This window comes from Sinohyriopsis cumingii, chromosome 16, assembly GCF_028554795.1.
Source record: "Sinohyriopsis cumingii isolate HCF-2022 chromosome 16, ASM2855479v2, whole genome shotgun sequence".
In the NCBI taxonomy this organism is placed as follows: domain Eukaryota; kingdom Metazoa; phylum Mollusca; class Bivalvia; order Unionida; family Unionidae; genus Sinohyriopsis; species Sinohyriopsis cumingii.
Window position 1 is genome coordinate 79,551,718 of NC_142976.1, and position 24,539 is coordinate 79,576,256.

The 24,539-nt window shown below is 35.6% G+C and overlaps 1 protein-coding gene across 1 annotated transcript in view; it reads left to right on the forward strand.

Moving 5' to 3' along the window:
* LOC149780868 (uncharacterized) overlaps window positions 1-24,539 on the forward strand; it is a 144,048-nt gene that overhangs the window by 86,306 nt on the left and 33,203 nt on the right. The window contains exons 9-11 of the mRNA XM_089936239.1: window positions 3,290-3,403; window positions 13,829-13,864; window positions 22,710-22,856. Coding sequence (XP_089792365.1) covers window positions 3,290-3,403; window positions 13,829-13,864; window positions 22,710-22,856 — 297 coding nt within the window. The remainder of the gene's footprint in view (window positions 1-3,289; window positions 3,404-13,828; window positions 13,865-22,709; window positions 22,857-24,539) is intronic.

Genomic DNA, 24,539 nt, shown 5'->3' on the forward strand with positions numbered 1-24,539 from the left:
TCAGGAATTGATTGATAGATCGGCCTGGGCATTTTTTAAATATGGGGAGCTTAGTGATAGTTTCACCCATCTTGCTGCACATTCGGCGACATATCTTTTTTATGATGGGGATTTTACTGGATACAGCTGACATGCATGCTGAATTTTTTCCAGGCAAACCATCCGTCCATCCAAGACAAATGTGAGAAATGACCAAACGAATATGGCAATAAGACCTATTTAGAAAGGATCGCATTGGCAGCTCATTGGCAGTATGGAGTAATTAAAATTACTTGAATAAGCCATGCCTTCTAGACGCACCTCAGTTTTCATACTGTCTTCTCTGCTGATCATACCATCCAGCCATCGATGCATACCATGTAGCCGCACTTCAGATTTGATAACGTATTGGCTACCAACCGTACCATCCAGCTGTCTGATTCTTGATTTATCCTGGTCATTGACCATGACCTACTTTTGTTTGCATTGTATTGGTCTCTTTCTGCCAAGCAACCGCGTAGACTTAGACAACAACGAGGAAGAAACACAGTCTTTCTGGATACTTCCTCAGCCTAGCAAGATAAAAGAGACAACCATCTGTTGTGTCACATTGGTAATCCAGGTGATGCTTAGGATTAGAGAAACCCAGGTAGTAGATACGTTTTTCATACTTTTGGTAGAGGACACATTCAGACGCCTTAAGTACAATTGCCCCGGTACTAGAAAAAAATATAGCAGCAGTACACTTGTCCCTGCCAACATTCTATTAAAGTGGACAAAAATGTGCTTACGGTTACTTTCAAGCTAGTTAGGAATGTAGAATTTAGAAACTTCTTGTTCATGAGATTCTCTCCACAAGATTGAAATTGTTTGCTGCCAAGGCTGTCCAGACAAGAGCCATGCGTGAGAATGACTTCCAGGTGGGGGTTGAACACTTGTGACAGCAGTTGTTTTAAAAGATTAAGCCTGGCCAGAATCTTCATGGTATCACTAGATCTAGTAGATCTGTTTCCCAGGACTTGTCCCATCTAAAAGGGCCTAGCTGAATCTTACAGGCCCACCACTCTGAAAACTTATGAGGAAAAATATCATATCAGGTTTATAGGGAATCGTGATGAGTCAATAACATCGTCTCTTTGAGTGCCTTTATTACCAACTGGCCGATGTTTTTCTTTGGCTTTCAAAATGGTAAAGTTAGCTCCAATTACTATCAAAGGTTACTGCTAAATGATATCTAACACTTTCAAACATCATGGCAGACACGATATTGAGCATGATAAAGACCTATCAGATTTGTTTGATAATTTTTTTGTATTTGCATCGAAAAAAAATCACTGACCTTGTTTCATAAATTAAATATGACCTGAGTTGTAACATGGCTAAACTCTAATAAGTTTGAACCTTTAGCCTGCACTTCATTGAAGCTACTGTCTTAAAAAAAACACGCTTTCTGATTGTCTTAGCCTCAGCATGTGGAGTGAGCAGATTACATGCCCTGTCATTTGACGTGAACTGTCTTCAGTTCAGATTAGATGTTAGGTGGTCCTCTTAATGCAACCAGACTTTGTAGCCAAAATAAGGCTACTGTCAGTTGGCAGTCAAAGAGTTGTCATATGCCTGCTCTCCTCCATAGAGAAGTTGATAGCAGAGGCCATGCAAGACCATGTTTGCATTCTCAAAGATTACTTCTAATGCATGGGAGCAAGTTGTGTTACACACAAGCAACTCTTCTGGTAAAAGCTGGAAAGCAGATATCACCCAAGGTCTATCTTCGTGTCTGAGGTGAGTTATACACTTGGTGTACTCAGAAGTAACACAAGATCAGAGTATCCTCATCAAGATTTCAGCTCATGGGATTAGAGCAGTCTCTATGAGCCTTGTGTTAAAATTCAATGTTTCGATCAGGTTCATTGTAGAAGGAGTTAACTGGCATGCAGAGTCAACCTTCTTGAGGTTTTATCTCAGAGAATTAGCTTTGCAGAAACAAACTCTGGATCTAATGGGTCCTGTGACAGCAGTGCAGGTGACCACCACACTCAATTGAATCAACACAGCCCATTAGCTTCTCTAGAACCAGTGAAATTTTGTAGATATGATTTCGATACTACTCTTCTTAAATGTATAGAGGTCACATTCACGTGATATTAGGCAGTCTTGCTTATTGGTTTGAATTGCGGGTTGTCATTCACTTGGAGAATCCAACCATATTTTCCCTAGAAGGATATCCAAGGTAGATGCTCAGTATGCCCTCCTGCTATTATCATTTCTTCTAACATCAATGTGTTCAGTGAACTTATTTGAAAGAGAAAGCAAATTTTTAGGTAAATTATGTTTCACCAATATACTTATCCGATCACTTTACTTAAAAACCCTCCCAACTATTCCACCATGCGAATGTTCACATGTTATTCAGCTTTACAACAGGCAACATCTGGCGGTGGCAAGGGGAGGTACTGAACAAGAGTTATTGTCCATGTTTGTTATGGAATATTAGGAAAAATATGATTTTCATCTTTTTGTAGGCTGAATTTGGTAGGTGGTAGACTTATCTTCCTAATGTTAATGTGATCGGGGAAGCATTCTAAGAGAAACATAATTTACGTAAAATTTGCTTTTCTTGCTAAAACTCAATGGCTGCCATCAATGCCATATCAGTCTGTTGTATCTGTGGGCAGTGCCCATATATAGATCATTGTGTTGTCACCATATTTTCTGATAAAGGCCATTATGTCTTTCGTTGTTATTCTGTGTACTGCATGTAAATAATTTGTGCAATAATTCTTGTATGCAACTTAGTTTTACAGGTTTTGATGAATTTACCGAAAAGTTTGTAGAATTGTTGCTGGGATAAAATTTCCATATCTGTCTGTTGTCATTCTTTCGTGACATTTCTACAATCATGCCCCTTTGTAATGTTGAATGTATATAGTTTTACTGTGATTCACAGTCCTGTTGTATGCAAATAATTTCACAGGTTTTGATGAATTGCCCTGAAATGTTGGCAGACAATATTGATATTTATGTTATATGGACATATTATTGTTTTATTCTAGAAATGCATAAACTTAAAGAATTGAATGATAGTTGTAATTGTATTTGCCTTGTACAAATCCTTCATGTATATTTCCTTTTGAAATATGTTATTCTTAAAATTATATAAATTCACAAACTTTATTAATTAGTGCTTTATTTTATTGAGGTACTGAAGGTGATTAATGTTAGAGTGATTTGTAAATAGATGTTAATCTGATACAGCATATATTTGTCAGTTATTCATGTTCCTTATGTTTTAATTCCGTTTTTATTATAGATGTTGTGGATGATAGTTCGGTCGAGGTTGTAGAAGCTACTTCCAAAATATATGTTGAAGAAGATGTGCTGTGGTCATGCCATTTGGAGGTCATGATTAACAAAAATGACAACGGTATTGTAAAAAGTCCCTCAGTACTCAAACATAAAGGGATACAGAAGGGGACTTTATTTGTTAGAAGTATTTGTATCTAGTAAGAGTGCATGTAGCTTTAATGCACTTATATCATCATTTAAAAGGAACATAAATTATTAAGAATAGTCCTTTTCAAGTGAACAAAAATTAATAGCTCTTGATTCGAAAGAGTTAAATGTGAGTGGAGTATTGTTGACACATGCACTGTAAAACCATTCAAAACGTTGTCATTGAATTCTTGTTACAAACATTGCTTGGCATTTAGAATCATTCTCTTTCCACTTACTACTGCAGAATAGTCTCCTTTTCTGTTATGATGTTGTGTCTTAAAGTCTTTCTAACATCAATTATTTTGGCAAGAATATTTGAACTCTTCCAATTGTTGAGTCAAAAAACTTCTACTTTTTCTTCTAAGGTAAAAATTTTGATGAATGATGTTAAAGTTTTTTGATAATTTATCCTATGTTGCAAATTATACAGAACTGCAATTTATTCATTCTGATGATAGTTTTGTACAAAATGCCCTGTTTATAAAGAAGCGATACGTGTACTGTCACATGAACTTTGGTCTTTGCCTGGTAACCCTGTTTTATTCAAGGTTAATAAAAAAAAATTGTGAATCCACAAAAGCTATATTTAGCCTATTTTGGCCATGTTATGATCTTGACAATTACCTCCATTGGTAATCATCAAAGAGAAGAACTCAACAGCTGTGTGAAGCCCAAATCACAATCACAACAATGTTGAACCCATTTCCTGTAAATGTTGGCATTTGTAGATCATGTTGTAATATCAAAAGTAGTAATACATGTTAATATGTAGTTTAAGAAACACTTCTCTAAGTAACAAAAAACCTGGCATCGGGGAAACAGACATCACTAGTGATTATTGGATTTCTTACTTTGCCATATGAATGAAATAGTGTCCAATACAGAACAAATGTGGCCATCTGTGAGGGGTAAATTGTATATTTTTGGACCAGTATTCTGGCAACATTCTACATCAGATAGGTGGCCATTCACAAGGGGTACTTTGGTACAAAAAACTCATCAGTGCCAAGAAAACTAGATGTGTACAGGATGTGGCCATTACTGAAGGGGACTTTATAAAAGGGGGACCACTGTATTTAAATATGTTGTCCTCTTTTGTATAATGTGTAAGAATATATATATATATATATATATATATATATATATATATATATATATATATATATATATATATATATATATATATATATATAAGAAAGTAGACTGCACTCTTTTATGTTCCGTTTGTACTTCTGTCACACGCCCTTTTGCCCTTTTTGTTGCCACTTGTAGTAAATTGCTAAATATTGGATAAGAATATAACAAGTTCCTCTTTTGCATACTGCAGTACTACGATTGGATTAATTCTCGTACACATTAGTTAATATGAGAGATAACCAAAGACTGTACAAATGGAGTTTCCACAGCTAAACATTATATTGCATAGTACACATGTCATCATAATAATGTGTATTTTGATACATCATAATTTTGAAATTAGAATATCAGTTATAAAGTAATGAACATGCTTGTGTCTAGAACATAATGTACTTTTTTCTTTAAGAGTAACATTGAAAACCCTACATTGCAAATCTTGAAGATTTTAATACATGTTGCCAATACATGTTCCTTGCAACCATCCATTCCCAATGTGTTACATCCTGGACTATGATGCAGAGTCACAAATATATTGATTATTTGTCATTCCGTGTTAAGTGCATAGTTTTACATAATGATTGCCTAAACATTTGGAATGTTGCTCTGAAATTAAAATTTAGGACATTTTACTTGTACATATCCTTCCCAGAACCAGATGGTTACTATGTAACAAAGTATAGAATCAAGGTAGATAAAATTCCACTGCTCTTTAAGAGAATGTACAAAAATGTTGAAATTCAATGAATAACAGTCTAATAACAATTCAATAATCAAATGACTCAAATTCCCAATTACACTCCTTCCGCTTGACTCTTTAATAAGCCTATTGCATCACTTGATTAGCAGTGTGAGATTGATTTCCACCTGTCCTTGTATTTCTACTCATCTGTTGTAACCTTTCTTTCTCCTATTTCTCTCATTTCCTTCTCTTCTTCCCCGACCTTCCTCCAAATTCATTCTCCTCCTCCTCCTCGACTTTCTCTAGACTCCTCCTCCTCCTCCACTTTCTCTAGACTCCTTCTCATCTTCCTCCACTTTCTGTCCCACGACTAGACTAGACTTCTGTCAACTTTGACTATTTTGGTTGGTCTCAATTCCGTCCCCACCACTTGAAGACTTGGGACTCAATTTAACTGGAAGTTCTCTGTCCCCTATAAAACTTCCTGTGAAAACACAAGGACAGAACAATATTTTTCCTTAGTCCTCTCATTTCACACTACACACAGCCCATCATCATATAACGGCTATTAAACCTCCATCATCAGGTACTGAGAGAATCCTTGCCCACCTGGCTGTCAACATCCTCAGGCCCAGTCGACATATACAGCGTGTATGCCCCAACCCTCAGCTCCACCCACGAGGAGAAAGACGAGTTCTATATTCTATGAGGCTCTGGATTAGGCAATATCCAGTATCCCCAACACTGAAGGCCGTTACTTACTAGGAGACTTCAATGCTAGAGTGGGAGCTGACCATGAGGCCTGGTCCACCTGTATCTACTCTCACGGAAGGGGCTAGATTGACAAGAATGGTCAGCAACTGCTTGAGATGTGCTGCTCCCACAGCCTATGTGTGACCAACACTTTCTTCAAATGCAAGGAGATCCACCAGGTGTAATGGAGACACCCACGTTAATGCCACTGGCACCAGCTAGACCTCATCATCATCAGGCTTGTGGAATTGGCCAGTGTCCTCCTCACCTGCATCTACCACATTGCCAAATGCGACACGGACCATTTCCTTGTGGCCAGCAATTTGCGAATAATACCAAGAAGCTGCACCATGCAAAGAGGAAGGGTTGCCCACGCAGCAACACCTGCTGTGCAAGGAACCTTGAGTAAACACAGCAGTTCATCAGCAAACTGCATGAAGTTCTCACCAAAGTGACTCCTGATGACACCATCAACTCCAAGTGTTCCCACCTCTGTCACTGTGTGTACCTTTCAGCCATCACTGCTTACGGGAAGAAGGAGCGCAAAAATGCTGACTGGTATGAGGCCAACTGGGAGGAGATGGAGCCTGTGACTGAGGCAAAGAGGAAAGCCCTTCTGGCATGCAAGGCTGCACCTAGCCCCAGAACACTACAAGCCCTCAAGACTGCCAGGAACAGGGCCCAGCAGACTGCCCGCCACTATCCCAACACCTATCGGCTCTTCCTTTGCACCAGTATACAGACAGCTGCCTACACCAGGGATGCAAGAGGAATATATGAGGGTATCAAGAATGCAACAGGCTCCGCCACCTCCAAGACCGCCCCCTCAAGTCCAAGACTGGCAAAGCCATCAAAGACCAGGGGAAACAACTGCAGTGATGGGTCAAGCACTTTCTTGAGCTGTATGCAATGCAAAACATCGTCACTGACACCACCCTGGATGCCATCCCAAACCTGCTAGTCATGGAGGAACTAGACACACCGCCCACCCTGGAAGAGCTCAGAAAAGCCATCGATTGCCTTGCCCCTACACTTACTCCTCTTCCTCAGCTGGGAACAGGTACACATCTCACGAGACATGCATGATGCCAACATTGTCACTTTGTACAAGAACAAAGGAGACCTTAGCAACTGCAACAACTACTGGGGCATATCCCTCAGCATTATTGGAAAGGTGTTTGCCCATGTTGCCTTGGCGCGCTTGCAGATTCTAGCCTCTCGCGTCTACCGAAAGCCCCAGTGTGGTTTTTGAGCCAGCAGGTCAACTGTAGACATGATCTTCTCACTATGTCAGTTGCAGGAGAAGTGTCGCAAGCAGCAGATGCCCCACTACATCACCTTCATAGACCTGATGAAGGCGTTTGACCTGGTCAGTCGGATTGGACTCATCAGACTCGTGCAGAAAATTGGAAGTCGTCCATGACTGCTCACTCTTATCACGTCGTTCAACGAGAACATGCACAACACAATGTGCTTCAAAGGCACAACATTGGCAGCCTTCCCAGTCATCAGCAGAGTCAAACAAAGCTGTGTCCTTGCACCAACACTCTTCGGCATCTTCTTCATGCGTTTTCTGTATGCCTTCAAAGACTGCAGCGAGGGAGTGCACATCCATACCAGTGCTGATGGCAAGCTGTTCAACATCGCCCATCTCCGTGCTAGGACGAAAGTCAAGGAGGTCCTTATCCATGAACTGCTCTTCATTGACAATGCAGCCTTGACATCACGCACAGAAGATAGACTGCAGCAGCTGGTATGCCACTTCTCCCACGCCTGTAAGGAGTTTGGACTGACCATCAGTTTGAAGAAAACATACATCATGGTGCAGGATGCAGACTTCCATCCCTCCATCACTATCGATGGGTACAACTTGGAAGTTGTTGAGAACCTCACATACCTCAGATCCACCATCTCCAGCTCACTCCCCATTGATTCTGAGATGAACGGCAGGATTGCATAGGCAGCAGCAGTGATGCCAACCTTAACCAGAGGGTCTGGAACAACCCCAACCTCACTGAGAAGACCAAACTGCATGTCTACCAGGCCTGCATGCTCAGCTCACTCCTCAACAGCAGTGAAACATGGACCACCTATGCAAGACATGAGAGGAAACTCAACCACTTTCACCTGAGATGCCTGCACATCCAGTGGCATGACAAAGTACCCAACACCGAGGTTTTGGAATGTGCCAACATGAACAGCATGTTCTCCATTCTCAGCGAGAGGCGCCTTTGCTGGCTTGGCCATGTAAAGAGAATGGACCCAGACCGCATTCCCAAGGACCTGTTATATGGGGAGTTATAGCAGAAGGTGCACAACTAACTGGACAACCATGTCTGTGCTACAAAGATGTTTGCAAGAAGGACATGACGGCAAAGATCAATGTCAACGACTGGGTGATCTGTGCTAATGACCATCCTACCTGGTGCCTAGCTGTCAGACAGGGCGTTCAAAAAGCTCAGGAAGAGAGAAACATAAAGCAAGCTGAAAAGAGAGCTAGAAAGAAGGAGAAACAACAGCTTATTCTGGAGCTACACCATTGTCTTCCATAGATGGATGGATGCCAAGAGACTTTAATAATCGATTGGCCTAGTGTTGTTGGCTATGTCATCTTCCTTTGATGTTGAGCACTCAAACAAAAGCATGGCGAAAGTGATTAATCTTGACAGGTGTTTTATTTGTGCTCATAGAGATGGAAGTATTGTTTCAGTGTTGTTTGCTGCGTCAGCTTTGACTGATGTTATTCACTTGGTCGAAAACATGGTGTAGGTATTGAACTTATCAGGTCTTTGATTTGTGCTCATAAAGGTGGTATTATTGTTTTAAACATTAAAGTGACCACCATTTGCATTGGCATATTTTTATTCTTTTGTATTCTTTTATTTGGGTATTTGTAGAGGTTAAACCATAAATTTAAATACCTACTAATATGCAAACTTTGACAGGCAAAACCACGAATTTAAGTACCCACAAAAATGCCTTTTTTATTTTTACAAAAGCACAAAAATTGAGCCTAACAAAAGTAAATGATACTACAATAATATCAACAGTAGTAAATGTAGTTTAAGAAACACTTCTCTCAGTAACAAAAACCTGACATTGGGAAACAGACATCAGTAAAGTTAATTGGATTTCTTACCTTGCCATATGAATGAATTAGTGAATTTGGACACAGATAAAAATGTGGCCATCTGTGAGGGTAAATTGTATATTTTTGGACTAATATTCTGGCAACATTCTACATCAGATAGGTGGCCATTCACAAGGGGTACTTGTACAGAAACTCGTCGGTGCCAAGAAAACTAGATGTGTAGAGTGTGTGGCCACTGATGAAAGGGACTGTGTAAGAGGGGGACCACTGTATTTAAATATGTTGTCCTCTTCTTTTCCTAGCATAACAATATACATGTAATTAAGACAGTGATTAAACTCTGTATCTTTTATGTTCCGTTTGTACTTCTGTCACACGCCCTTTTGCCCTTTTTGTTGCCACTTGTAGTAAATTGCTAAATATTGGATAAGAATATAACAAGTTCCTCTTTTGCATACTGCAGTACTACGATTGGATTAATTCTCGTACACATTAGTTAATATGAGAGATAACCAAAGACTGTACAAATGGAGTTTCCACAGCTAAACATTATATTGCATAGTACACATGTCATCATAATAATGTGTATTTTGATACATCATAATTTTGAAATTAGAACATCAGTTATAAAGTAAAGGACATGCACGTGTGTAGAAGATATTGTACTTTTTGCTTTAAGATTAATATTGAAAACCTTACATCACGAATCTTGAAGATTTTATTGTATTGGCCAGTATTAATGGTGGAGGAAGAACCCAGGAAAACCCCAGAAAGAACCACCGACCCACGAAAAGCTACTGGCAAGCTTTCTCACATACCCACATTTGCTGAATCTGAGACTCGAACCCACACAGACAGAGGTGAGATGGCAGTGATCTGTAACGGAGAGCGCTTTAGACCACTCTGCCACTCTGGTCCCTGAAGATTTTAATACATGTTGCCGATACATGTTCCTTGCAACCATCCATCCCCAATGTGTTACATCCTGGACTGTGATGCAGATTAATAAATATTATTTGTCATCTGTGTTAAGTACATTGTTTTACATAATGATTGCTGTAAAAGTTGGAATGCTGCACTGTAATTAAAATTTAGGACATTTTCCTTTTACATCCCCTTCTCAGAACCAGATGGTTACTATGTAAAGAAGTACAGAGTCAAGTTAGATAAAATTCCACTGCTCTTTAGGAGAAAGGATAATGGTCCATGGGATGGACATGCAGAAGTTACTACAACATTCCTGAAGTTTTTAAGAGAGTTTGTTTATTTGGATAAAGACAAGTACTATGAGATGTCTCAGTAATCAGTGAGACAATTTTAAACACTGGTTACTGGTAGCTTCCCCGTCCACTTAACTTTCATGGTGAATGTAACAAGGTCTGGTCTCAGTTTGAATGTTGATTTGCATATGTTGTTATCATACAGCATTTCAAATGAAAAACAATCAGCATCATTTGTGTGCTAAATACGTTATCTTCAGTGCTACTAATTATGTTGGTTATTGTGATGATTGTTATGGTTGGGGTGGGGTGCACACAATATTTTATTTAAACTATTATAGAAGTCCCACCCAGGCTCTGTTTTGATAGATGTAAAGCTCTGATCCCCCAGTCAGCAATGCCAACAGTTAGATGGCTGAATATACATAAAGACTGAAATTCAATGAATAACAATTCAATAATCAAATGACTCAAATTCCCAATTACACTCCTTCCGCTAGACTCTTTAATAAGCATATTGCATCATTTGATTAGCAGTGTGAGACTGATTTCCACCTGTCCATGTATTTCTACTCATCTTTCTTTCTCCTATTTCTCTCAATTCCTTCTCCTCTTCTTCCCCAACCTTCCTCCAAATTTCTTCTCTTCCTAATCCTCGACTTTCTCCAGACTCCGTCGCCTCTTCCTCCACTTTCTCTCCCATGACAAGACTAGACTTCTGTCAACTTTGACTGTTTGGGCTAGTCTCAATTTCATTTCCACTTCTTTAAGACTCAGGACTCAATGGAGCCAGAAGTTCTCTGTCCGCTAAAAAGCTTCCTGTGAAAACACAAGGACAGTACAATATTTTTCCTTTGCCCTCTCATCTCACACAACACACAGCCAATCATCATATAACGGCTATTAAATTTATTCGGTCATTCATTCATTCACATCGAGATACCCATACATTCTTGTTTAACAAACCTCATAATACAGCACAGTATTAAATACTTCTTAAATATACATCAATAAATTGCACCACATCGGTATATATTCCTAATCCCGTTATACTAAACAATATCACAACAATGAGATGCATTTCTTTACCTTACAACTCACACAAAGTACACAAATGTTCAAATATCCATTGTTAGAGCGTTTGCCTCAGAAGCGGGAGGTGGTAGGTTAAATTCTTGGCTGAGTCATGCCAAAGACTTAACAAAACAATGGTACTAACAGCTGCCTTGCTAGGCGCTCAGCATTAAGAGGTTAATGTTAGGACTGGTCGGCCTGGTGTCAGGATAATGTGACTGGGTGGAACATCATGCTACACGTATGTGGCATGATGCCTCAGTGCTAGACATCACTATAAACTACCACACTGCAGACATCGTAGCGATATGACTGAAAAATTGTTAAAGCTACGTTAAAAATCCTAATCACACACACACACAACAAATATCCATGCTACAATACATGCATATGTCCATAGTAACTAATCTTACATACTTCAATCATTTTCCAAATTCACAATTCAAGCATGTGTACATTCAAACACAATGCATTAATAAATACACTGGTTTTCTATGAAGTAACCTAATAGCGAATTACAAAATTAATCCCGACCACAAGGTAATAATCTACATAATTCTGCCTCACATCTAACAATTCCCTACATAAGGCTTAAGACCATTTCTCCAGTATGCATGAAAATGAAGCTATGTAAATTCTACATACTAAATGATCCTAGTAATTAAGTGTACATACTACAAATAATTACAATTATGATGTCATAATATTCTGCAAAATCGAGCAAATAACTTACTGACCTTTTTAAAGCTTTGTCTTTCCTTAAAGTGTAAGTTTTGGCTTCTTCTTGGAGTAAACCATATTGATTAGCAATCCATCTAGGTGAATACTAAATTTTCTCTTACAAGTTAGAAGGTATCATTCGGGTCTGAATTGTAATCGTGCCATCTATCTCATTTTTGACTGGATATTGCTGTAGACTGATCCCATCAGATTTAGCTGACAATGTTCCTCTCACTGTCTATCAACATGGGGATGGACAAGAACATGCCTTGTTCACCCCATGGACTTTCTTTGATCCTTGAACAAACTTTTAACATATAGGTATAATAACGGCAAGCCTTTGTTAAGTGATGTGATTGGTCGCCTTTCCAACTAAGTTTTTGGTCTCTATCTGGTCATGGTAACCTTGCGTAAGAGTTCAACACTAACCCTGCAGTGTTTAGAGATCAAACACAACGCCGTGGTAATATTCCCAAGACAGGTAGATTATAACATAAACATGACTTTATAGCTGTGGCCGAGCAAATGTGACAGTTATCTTAAAATATCCCTCAGGTATGAAAATAAATATGTTATACACAAATATTAATTAATAGTGCATAGTAAATTTTAAGCAAAATTTCTTGTCTCTATCAGCATTGTTGTTCTGCTCATCAGTTTTATTTAGATACAGCTCTTACAGCTTGTGCAGTTTGCTTGATAAGTTCCAGCGCCATACCTACATTTTATTTTTTAGAATGTCAATGTGAATTTTGTGTGCTTGTGGCTTAACAGTACTTGTATTTTAAAGATGCATTAAGTTGAAGAATCTTTGTATAGCAAGTATATTTGTATTATAATCTAGTCACATTTTCCTGTATCAAAAGAATGTTTTATATTCCATTTCACAGTACATAACACCTATTTCTTCAAGTTTCTTATTTCTTTTTTGTTTGTTTTTTAGTTTGTACATGTACTATACACTACATATAGAGAACAAAGCTGGAAATGTTTTCCACCACTATATATAATTTACCTGGTGGATACAAGATCTTGTGTTGAATTTTATTAAATCACGTTCATTTTTATGATGGACTGCATTGTTAGTTTTTGTGTCTTATCAAGTTAATCCTTGAAGTGTAATTTACTTAACAGCAAAAGCATGCACATCTTCCACAATCCTGAACAAATATGAATTGATTATCACCCTTTATATTCATAGAATAAACACTTTTGATTATTTTAACAAAAATAATAAAGGAAGTGAATCTCATACAGTTGATTTGTAGAGTCTACTGTGTTCTAGATGATCCCAGTACACTTTGTTTTATTCAGTTTTGTAGTACAATACATCTTAACATAGCTTTTGTAAATTAATCTGCTAACCTAACTGTAAATTATATTTTTATATTTTAACTTTTTCAAGCGGATTGGATTATGAAGCTTATTTGTGATCATGCTTTTAGCTTGTTTATTGGTGAGCATGTTTATTGTTGTTGTTGTTGTTGTTGTTGTGGGGTTTAACGCCATTTTTCAGCACACGATAGGCTATACATGGCGGCCAGTATTAATGGTGGAGGAAGAACCCGGGAAAATTCCGGAAAGAACCACCGACCCTCGAGAAGAGCATGTTTATAGCCTTGTCATTGTTTGAGTACTGTCAAATTATACATTTACAGAAAATGCTACTGTTATTTTCAGGGAAAGAAGAAGATATGGCACACTCAGTAGAAGAAGGTATAAATTATTTTTTATTACTTTTATTAGCAAATTATTATTTACAAATTCTTCTTAAAAACTGTTATAACGATGTGCATACAAGCTTACAAAGAGCATTCTGATGTCCATGCCTGCTAAACATATATAGTTGATGCCAGTAAATCATCCAACATGGCTACCATTGCTAAATAGAAACAAAAGCTTTTGAAGTTGTCTCAGATGTCCACTTAATAGAATTTGGCACATTTTAGGGAAAGCATGGATGTGTATAGGTCTTGAAAAGTTGTTCATATCATGCTGGTTTACCATCAGATATTGTCACCATTACTTATAATATGTAAATATTTAAGTGGCTTCTGCTCAAAACACCACTAACGAGAATGGGACAACACACACACACACACATATATACACATATATAGTGTTTTTGTTTCACTTCATAAAATGTTATATGATCTGTTGAAGAAAATAAATACACAAATAATCTGAACATAATGCACCACTTTCTTTGACACCACCATCTCTTTATCGTTTCACTTTTTACTCTTCTTCACTGTTCTATCTCTCTGTTTTCTAATGTTTTTATTTCTACTTGCTATTTAATTGTACCCTATAGCATCCTGTCAATTCTTATTATATGGTAATAACGTTTAAACTAAGCTATACTAAACTGAGCAGAATTTGACCAGTTTTGACTGCATTCTGACATAACAGGCTTTCAGATTTTGTACAGATGATTCAGAGCTGTCAATAAATATATTTACTATTACAAAAAAATGGACTCTTTAAATGGATTTTTCTCTTAGATGCATAACAGCATTTGACCAAATTTGTGAGAAATCATGCATGCATGTTCGAGTTTCTTTAATGTGTGTACAGATAATTTCTCGTCCACCATCAAAATATTACAACCATTACAAAAAGTTGAAACATCTTAAAATCAAAAACAATTTCTTTGAAAACTGCTCAAAAATATTTGTATTTCATTGAAAGCATCCTGGGCTAAAGGGTTTTTAAGTTTTTGGAAATGATGCTGATCCATACCAGCAATGGCAGTCTTTACTAAATAGGGAGAAACCTTTGAATATTTTCTTCTGAGAGACCTCTAAACAAAATAGTCCCTTTATATAATTTCCAATTGGACCATCCTCAGCTTGAAGCTAATTGAGAATGAAGCTAAAGATATAAAGTTACTGCAAAAAGTAGTGCAGAGTAAAGAAGGTGTTAGAATATTTCATGTTTCTCTCTTGTATCTAATTGTTCATTTAGTCAGTTCTGTCAGATTTTTATTTCTCTTCTTTCTGTCATTAAAAAATGTTAGCAGAGTTGTTCCATATATACAGTACCAGGTGTTTTGCCTCTGTTCCAGTTAGTGCAGTTAGTCCCACAGATTTTAATGGATTGCCATGAAATGTGGTGAATGCTTTGGTCATCATGTGAAGATTTGCATGTTTGACCATCCGTTTATATGTTACCAATTTTGTTTCCATTCATTAACTTGATTGGTTAGCCATCTACATTTAACAGTCTTTGTGGATATCCTGCCAGTGGGGTAGGGAAGACACAATCTTGTTAGCGCAACTAGACCCATAGTTTTGATTCATTTCTGTGAAACTTGCAAAATATTGTGGTCATCACCTGAAGATATACACATCAACAAATCAGCCTTCCCAGAAGGTTTTAAAGATTTTTGCCTTGTTTTGACTTGGAAATGAATGCAGTATATAACAGATCCTTCTTAATACTACTTGTCTCACAGATTAAATGGATCGACATTAATCTTCATATATTTTATAATCATTACTTGCAGATGTGCTTGTTGGTAAATCACTTATGTTGTTTTTGCAAGGATTGTTAAAGTTATTGCTTTATTTGTCATATCAATGAATGTATTGTAAGAAAACAATCTTCTCAATATCTCGGTTCTCAAAGCACATGCTACTATTTTTAGTTCACCTGGACATTAGGCTAAGTAAATATATGGAATGATGTCTCATTGACATTGCATCATCCATTGTCTGTCAATAATTGCCTTTTTCAACTTTTCAGAAAGTGTCAGACCAATTTAAACCAAACTTGGCTCAAGATTTTACAAACATGCCAATCTGCCGTCAGATGTGTCCATCATTACTAAACATAGAAAAACCTTTAAATAACATCTTCTCCAAAACAGTTGAACAGAATTTGATCAAATTGACAGAAAGCATCCTGGCATGAGGATAATGAGGATGATAAAACTAACAAAAGCTAAAATGTTTGTTCTAGTTGTATGTGATTAAATGTTTTTATCAATTTATAATTACATGTCCCATAAAGTAATCTACTGTAAGTACTATTAGTAGTTATAATATGTTACAGTGCTGTTTTCATTTAAACTTATTATGCCTATAATACATAGTGTAACATCCTAAATAGACCTTGAAACCTGAAGGTGGGTTTACCATAAAATTGCATTGATGTATTCATCTGGTATTCTATTTCTAGAATCAAAGGTTTTGTACACCAAGACAACTACTTTTGTGTTTGCCCATAATAGACAAAAATGATTTATGAACAGAAATATACTATAATATCTGAAATATATATGGAGATAACATTTTGAATATTGTTTACAAAGAGATGATTTTGTTGTGAATACATTTTGTGGAATTACACTATTGATCCTGGTTGTATCCAACAGTACTATGTTTCATAGTGGATGTAATTTTGTATATCTTTATTATCAATGAAAAAGTGAAAACTAACCCTCCACATATATTTTGTTATTATGCAGCACCTATAAAATATAGGGCTGTGTCAAATGATGGTTTGACTGTACAAAGATGAATAGTGCTATATTTTAACCCTGATTTATGGTCAAAGGAATATATTTATTTTTAATGTGAAACATCTGAATATCTATACATAAAAAACCCAGATGAATGATAAAATGATTTGTTTCTTCCAAAACATCAGTTTGTAAAGTTTGTATATAATTGATTGATAAGGGGCTCATCACATTTTGTTCTAAAAGTATGGGCTGATATATGTTTGAGTTTTCCAAAAGACCTAGATACAAGTCCAACAGTGATTGTTCTTCAAAGTGACTATATTATGCACAATCCTACAGTCTAATCTATGAATGACTGAACACTTGGTTGGGGAAGATATGATCAATCACTCTTGTCTGTAAAATCTAAACATTCAGTCAAAGGATCTGATTCAAATAACAGGGTTCACTTGGTGATAATGGCCATTGGCTCCATCTGCTTATAGTAGCATCTTAATCTCTTGAATGAAAGACTTAAGTAATGAAAATATATTTAGATTTCATTTATAAATACAAACTTCATATTTGATGGTGTCATAAGATGAAGACATTGGTTACATAACAAAGTAATTTTACTTTTTTTTTCAAAGTCACACTTGTAATAAATTCTTGTCTAACTACAGTGACAAAAAAAGAATTTAATGGATAAAGAAATAGTTCCCTTTTTCTTCCCAATTTAGTTGGTACCAGTCAAAACCTTTCTTTTGGGCTACTCTTACTTTGTAATGCATTAATGAAAATTTGATGGACACCTCACTAAAAGAGTCAGAGAGACTTATTATATTTGAGCAGAACACAGTATCATCTCAATAATGCATGCTAAAGACAATGATAAACTAACAGCTAAACCACACAGCATTCGAGTTCAATGATTCTTGGTTGAAATAAAACCTTTAAAATAGAATTCAAACTAGAAATATTGAAAATGGTCTGAAGATATATACATTCTTATAACCAAATATTATAATCTTGATTATATGCCTGAGGACAACAACTCAAACTAGTGTACATTATGAAAACAAATGCACAAGTCTGTTAAGTTTTTCTTAATTAAATTATCTGTGATGACGTTTCACGGTTGATAATTACACTGGATAATCACTGTAAATTGTGACCTAAATGTATCTTTCATCAGCTGCTTGATTTATTAGAAGTGAGGACATTGTAAAATGGGGATGATAGATATGTCTTAAATTTAATAATGCATTACTAAATATTTTTAAGGAAACAAGTACTGTATATTCCAGAACCTGATCTACTCTCTTTTCCATTGGAAGTTGGAGAGTGTAGTTTTGTAAAGAAAGATCCTACTGATTATAGTAATTAAGTTAATGACCAAGAATGACAATCAGATTCAGCCATCAGTATCAAGCTGCCTTAATAATTAATTTGATTGAAAGCCAACAATATGGTACTTATCAGTGTATCATACAGAAATGAAGTGGATGGATTCAGGGGCTGTATCTCTGGTGAATGATGTATATGAATGTGCACAGGGTGGTTCAGTCTGCTCAGTGATAATTCGGTATGTGAAATTTAAAAAAATGCAAACAATTAAACTCATTCGTGGTCTTATGCATGTCAAGCAGTGTCCTGAAATTAAGTTTCCACTCTGGAGTTTCAGTTTTGTTCAAGGTTATGAATTTCAGGATAAGGGTCTTCCCTTTGTCTCACTGGTATACCTTGTTACAAAAGTAGGGATGTACATGTTTTGAAAAAGCAATTTTGATTAATTAAGTTGATTAAGGTTTGAAAGTACACAGCTGGGCCTTACTTGTGATGTGCAGCCAATTGCTAGTTCTGTGTCTTTTTTTTCTGATCTTCTTGGTAAATTATAAACAATAAGCTAATAATGTAAATGTTTTCCTGATAGTGATAGAACAATAAATGCTAGTCCAGATAGGCAAAAGACTTGTAATATTAATATTTTAATTTTCTCTATATAGTGACACTTTAAGTGCAAACATTTTCCTCTTCAATCTCTGCCTTTCAGTGTTGCCCCGTAACTGGAGTTGAATGAAAGGCTTTATTGTGTGGTTATGCTACTAGATGGAGTCCAGAAATTGGAGGTTATAATTCTGCTAGACAATGATCTCCAACACTGTTAGTCAAACTTAGCTGACTCCTCATTATTATCTAATTGCATTTCTAATGTGCAGTATGTAATTAGGAAGTTAATGTGCAGAAACAAGTATATAGGTAGGTCTGACAGTCATGGGCTATAACTCGGCTAAGCAATGATGTAAAATGCCAACAATGAAATTCAAGCAAATTCTCATCAGTATCAAGCTTTGTACCAGATTGAAATGCAAAAGGCATGTTAATCTGTAACATTAGCATTAGGTTAGACAATTTGTTTAGTAGGTGAAATCATTGACTTTACTTGTAACTAATCTGCAATCCAGATTCAGAACTGTTAGACATCTAGTTATTTGTAAAAGAAAGCTGAACAAAAGTGTGGAATTGATTGTGTTGTGACATGTACTTCGAATTCCATGAAATATATGCATTGTAATGATAGTATAAACTGTCAAAGTTAAAAGGAGCTACAGTGTAAGGATAAATGCCAAGTCAGCCATTGTATGAACTAACAGCTTCTTATTGGTTCCATTATAGCTTCAGTGATAGAATTGCACATTATTTTTCACTGCTTTTCTACATCAGCTACTTATGTAACCTGAAAACCATCACTGCAGTCATCCATGTAGTGAAGACAAAATCTTAAATTGGTATTATTATTGAGTGACTTCTTTTTTATTACAACTTTTTATTGACATATGACAAATAAGAAACACACAGATAAAAGGTAAACCCTTCCAACAGATCTCAACACTCACTGATTTAGCCTATAAACATTGTTTGTAGAAAAATATCCAGTTGAAATATGTTTTTCCCACAAATTTATTAAAAAATTAGAAGAAAAAAAAAAATATATATATATATAGTTATTTAAGATGCACATAACAAATTAGGACAAAATGTTTTTTAACATCTTAGGAGTAGTATTGATAAGAAGCTTCTTAAGACTGGACATTTCAAAATACCCTTTTGTTTACATCTTTTTAAATAGAAATGTTGTAATATATAGAACAGAAAAAAGCTTAAACTTTATTGCACATCAATTGCAGCAAAGCTTTTTTTATTTACAATATTCTAGCGACCCAGTGGTCTAAACCGCTCACCATTACAAATCACTTTCATCTCATCTCTTTCTGTGTGGGTTCGAGTCATGGGCTCAGCCAATGTGGGTATGTGAGAAAGCTTGCCAGTAGCTTCTTGTGGGTCAGTGGTTCTTTCTGGGGTTTTCCCAGATTTTTTCTTCCACCATTTATACTGGCTGCCATGTATAGCCTATCTTGTGCTAAAATATGGTGTTAAACTCTATAACAACAACAACGATTAGAATATTTAACATTGATTGTTTTTGTTAATTCTGAAACCAAGAGTGAGCTAATAAAGTATCTACAAAAATTGCCAAATACAAATAGCACAAAGTTTCATGTTTTAATGAGAATTAAAATATTCTTAGTTCACAGTTAAATTGTGTAGTTTACATTTCTGGTACCTTATGATTAGTACCCATACTGCTCTAGAAAAATATGAATGTTTATTGAGAAGAAGAAGATTATCAATGAATGAATAAAACATTTGAATATGGTAATGGTACCATAAAATAGTTGATAAAATCCCTAGAATATTAACATGCAAGACTAATACAATACTGTAACATTGTAATTACCATTTATGCTCACTTAAAGTCAAGTTCAAGTGCAAACAACATATATTTGGTTACAAAGTTGATTTGTATATTATTTAACATGTACCACTATGGCAGTAGTAAGTTGGAAATGTATTGACACACTTTGACAAAATCCAAGTGATTGCTCTGTCATGTAAGACAATATGTCTCCCATAAATATAGAAAAAATGTACATGCCCATGGGTAATGTACCCATACACATCTTACTATATGGATATCTTGCTGCAAGTGACCTACAGCAAGATGCATGTAATGCCCATTCACCAAAAGAAGAAAAGAAAAAATGAATTACCCTAGGTAATGCTGTATGTGTCTGAGAAACCAATTACCCAAATTGTTCTTAGACATTACCAAATTATGTTCTTGCCATATTCCCTTACAACCTTTGAGAATGCTGGGCTTGTTTTATTCAATTATTTCAGGATTATTTACCTAACACAATTTGTGTGTCTACCAGCTGACTGGGTTGATGCAATGCTAATTTAATGGATTTGTCTGAAAATCAGTCATGTTTGAGCTTGAATACTTGGCAGAAATGTGCATATATATATATATATATATATATATATATATATATATATATATATATATATATATATATATATATATATACACACACACATCACAGATTTCTTAGTTATTGTGCTTCAAGCAGTAGATTTATTATTTTACAGTCATGGTTTTCAATGGGATTACGCATGCATGGATAAAATGTTAGATGTATTTATAGGGCTTTATATGTTTGGACAGTGGATTCACTTGAATGAAACATTTATTGAAATAAGTATTAAATCTAATTTTTTTGTTTTGAAGTGTCATTTCTTATCATTTCTTTCATTTTAAGTGATAACAATGTTAGAATACCATATGCTTATTTATGTGCAACATGTTGATTAAAGGCAGTGAGTGGAAATTACAGCTACTTGATACAATATGCAGTGAAACAATATAATATGCATTATTATTTATTAAGGGTTAAAAGAAAAAACAAATCACATGTAAAAACTAATATTTTCTTTACCAGATTACAGAAATCAGGTTCATTTAACAAATAGCCTTGTTGATATCTGGGAATGAAATGCAGAAAAAGATTTAAGGGATGCAGAGGGCAACTTTATCATATGTGGCTAAGTTTTTGCTGGGTCAGTAATGAAAATTGCCTGAAGCAACAATTGATAAATTTATCAAGCAGCAACCAACAGTGTGGAAGTATCTCAACTGATATCAGGTATAAACTAGGTGTAACTGTAAATTTTAGGCATCACATTCTAGTATGTAAATGTCTTTTGAGAAAAAAATGTTCCATGGACATTACAGTTTTCACATTACGGTTTCCTTTTCCTGTTTGAACCGTGTATATGGTACAGAACATCAGAAAAGAAACTTTTATCCTTTTTGCTAAATTCATATTGTCATAAACTATTCCTTCCAAGCAGAAAAATGTAGATGAAAATATTTCATGAAATATATAACAAATTTTCAAGGTAGAGATTGTACCATTGATGCTGCAAGTTAAATACATTAGTATCCTCACACTACTGTGAGAAAATATGGATGAATTTGCAATATCCTTTCTTCATCCTCGTTTCAGCTGTTATTCTGTGGATTCAAAATAGCGGGGACATTTTACGTTATCAAAACTGTTTTTCCTACAGAATTCTTGTGAATTGGATCCTTCCAACTTTGACCCTTATTTATAATAAAAAGAGATTTGATCATCGAACTACTGTTTAAAAAATTTCCACCCATCTCATAGAATATTGGCATTTTAGCAGATATAAATGATACTAGGTCAGATTTTAATATATGGCTTTCAGATTATCCAGGTGATAGCATGGCCCACAGTGAATTAGGAAAAACTCAAGTGTCACTTTATATTGTAAAGTACACATGTGGCATAAGATTCCATATAGACCTGCATCTGGATTGATGATGATGTTTTTCCATCAGTGTCGATGAGGACCATGTAATGCCATCAATTCGCTGGGGATGACATAAATGACTTATGTGTGAGTTGGATTAAAGTGGGGAAGAGTTGCGTTGCATCAGCCTCACTCTCTCGTCCAGGCTCCACTTTTGAGGGGTTGTATAGCAAAGAAAGTGATCATTATCCTAAATGCACATAGAAGAGTATTCATTGACAAGTTTTGAAAGTTGATTTGTGGCATGTCATCTTATAATGACATTATACTAGTACTATAATTTCATTGAGTTGTACATTAACTGATATTAATTTACATTGATATGATCCACTAACATGGAATGCATCTCAGTTTTTTTTTATTGTACTTCAGAGAAAGATAAAGTGGAAGGTGTAAGTGACAGTTTGATTGAACAAGCCAGGCAGTTGGAGAAAGAAGATGCTGGCATTTCCCATGAACCCTCTCAAAGCACAAAAGAGAAGAAAATGGAAGAGAGGAAGAAGGAAGATAGAGCACCTGGTGGGTTTTATTTACGTAACCTTGTGGGAAAAGTCAATTGATTGATTAAGAAGCAAATGAAAGTACCTTATTTCCTGCTCAGATTGTAGCAGCTACATATGTTGAATGATGAAAGCTCAAAAAAAAATTTCCCACACATTTTGACTATGACATTTCCTGATCCTACATTCCTTTGTAAAGTTTAAACTAAGACACAATTAAGCAAAATGACTTCATACACAGACAATATTGTATTGCAATCTTTACTACCTGTTTGACTTCATACGTAGATGACATTGTATTGCAATCTTTACATGTTTGACTTCATACACAGATGACATTGTATTGCAATCTTTACTACATGTTTGACTTCATACACAGATGACATTGTATTACAATCTTTACTACATGTTTGACTTCATACTTAGATGACATTGTATTGCAATCTTTCCTACATGTTTGACTTCATACGTAGATGACATTGTATTGCAATCTTTACATGTTTGACTTCATACACAGATGACATTGTATTGCAATCTTTACTACATGTTTGACTTCATACACAGATGACATTGTATTGCAATCTTTACTACATGTTTGACTTCATACGTAGATGACATTGTATTGCAATCTTTACTACATGTTTGACTTCATACGTAGATGACATTGTATTGCAATCTTTACTACATGTTTGACTTCATACACAGATGACATTGTATTGCAATCTTTACTACATGTTTGACTTCATACGTAGATGACATTGTATTGCAATCTTTACTACATGTTTGACTTCATACACAGATGACATTGTATTTGCAATCTTTACTACATGTTTGACTTCATACACAGATGACATTGTATTGCAATCTTTACATGTTTGACTTCATACACAGATGACATTGTATTGCAATCTTTACTACATGTTTGACTTCATACACAGATGACATTGTATTGCAATCTTTACTACATGTTTGACTTCATACACAGATGACATTGTATTGCAGTCTTTACTGCATGTTTGACTTCATACACAGATGACATTGTATTGCAATCTTTACTACATGTTTGACTTCATACACAGATGACATTGTATTGCAATCTTTACATGTTTGACTTCATACACAGATGACATTGTATTTGCAATCTTTACTACATGTTTGACTTCATACGTAGATGACATTGTATTGCAATCTTTACATGTTTGACTTCATACACAGATGACATTGTATTGCAATCTTTACTACATGTTTGACTTCATACACAGATGACATTGTATTGCAGTCTTTACTGCATGTTTGACTTCATACACAGATGACATTGTATTGCAATCTTTACTACATGTTTGACTTCATACGTAGATGACATTGTATTGCAATCTTTACTACATGTTTGACTTCATACGTAGATGACATTGTATTGCAATCTTTACTACATGTTTGACTTCATACGTAGATGACATTGTATTGCAATCTTTACTACATGTTTGACTTCATACACAGATGACATTGTATTGCAGTCTTTACTGCATGTTTGACTTCATACGTAGATGACATTGTATTGCAATCTTTGCTACATGTTTGACTTCATACACAGATGACATTGTATTGCAATCTTTACTACATGTTTGACTTCATACGTAGATGACATTGTATTGCAATCTTTACTACATGTTTGACTTCATACGTAGATGACATTGTATTGCAA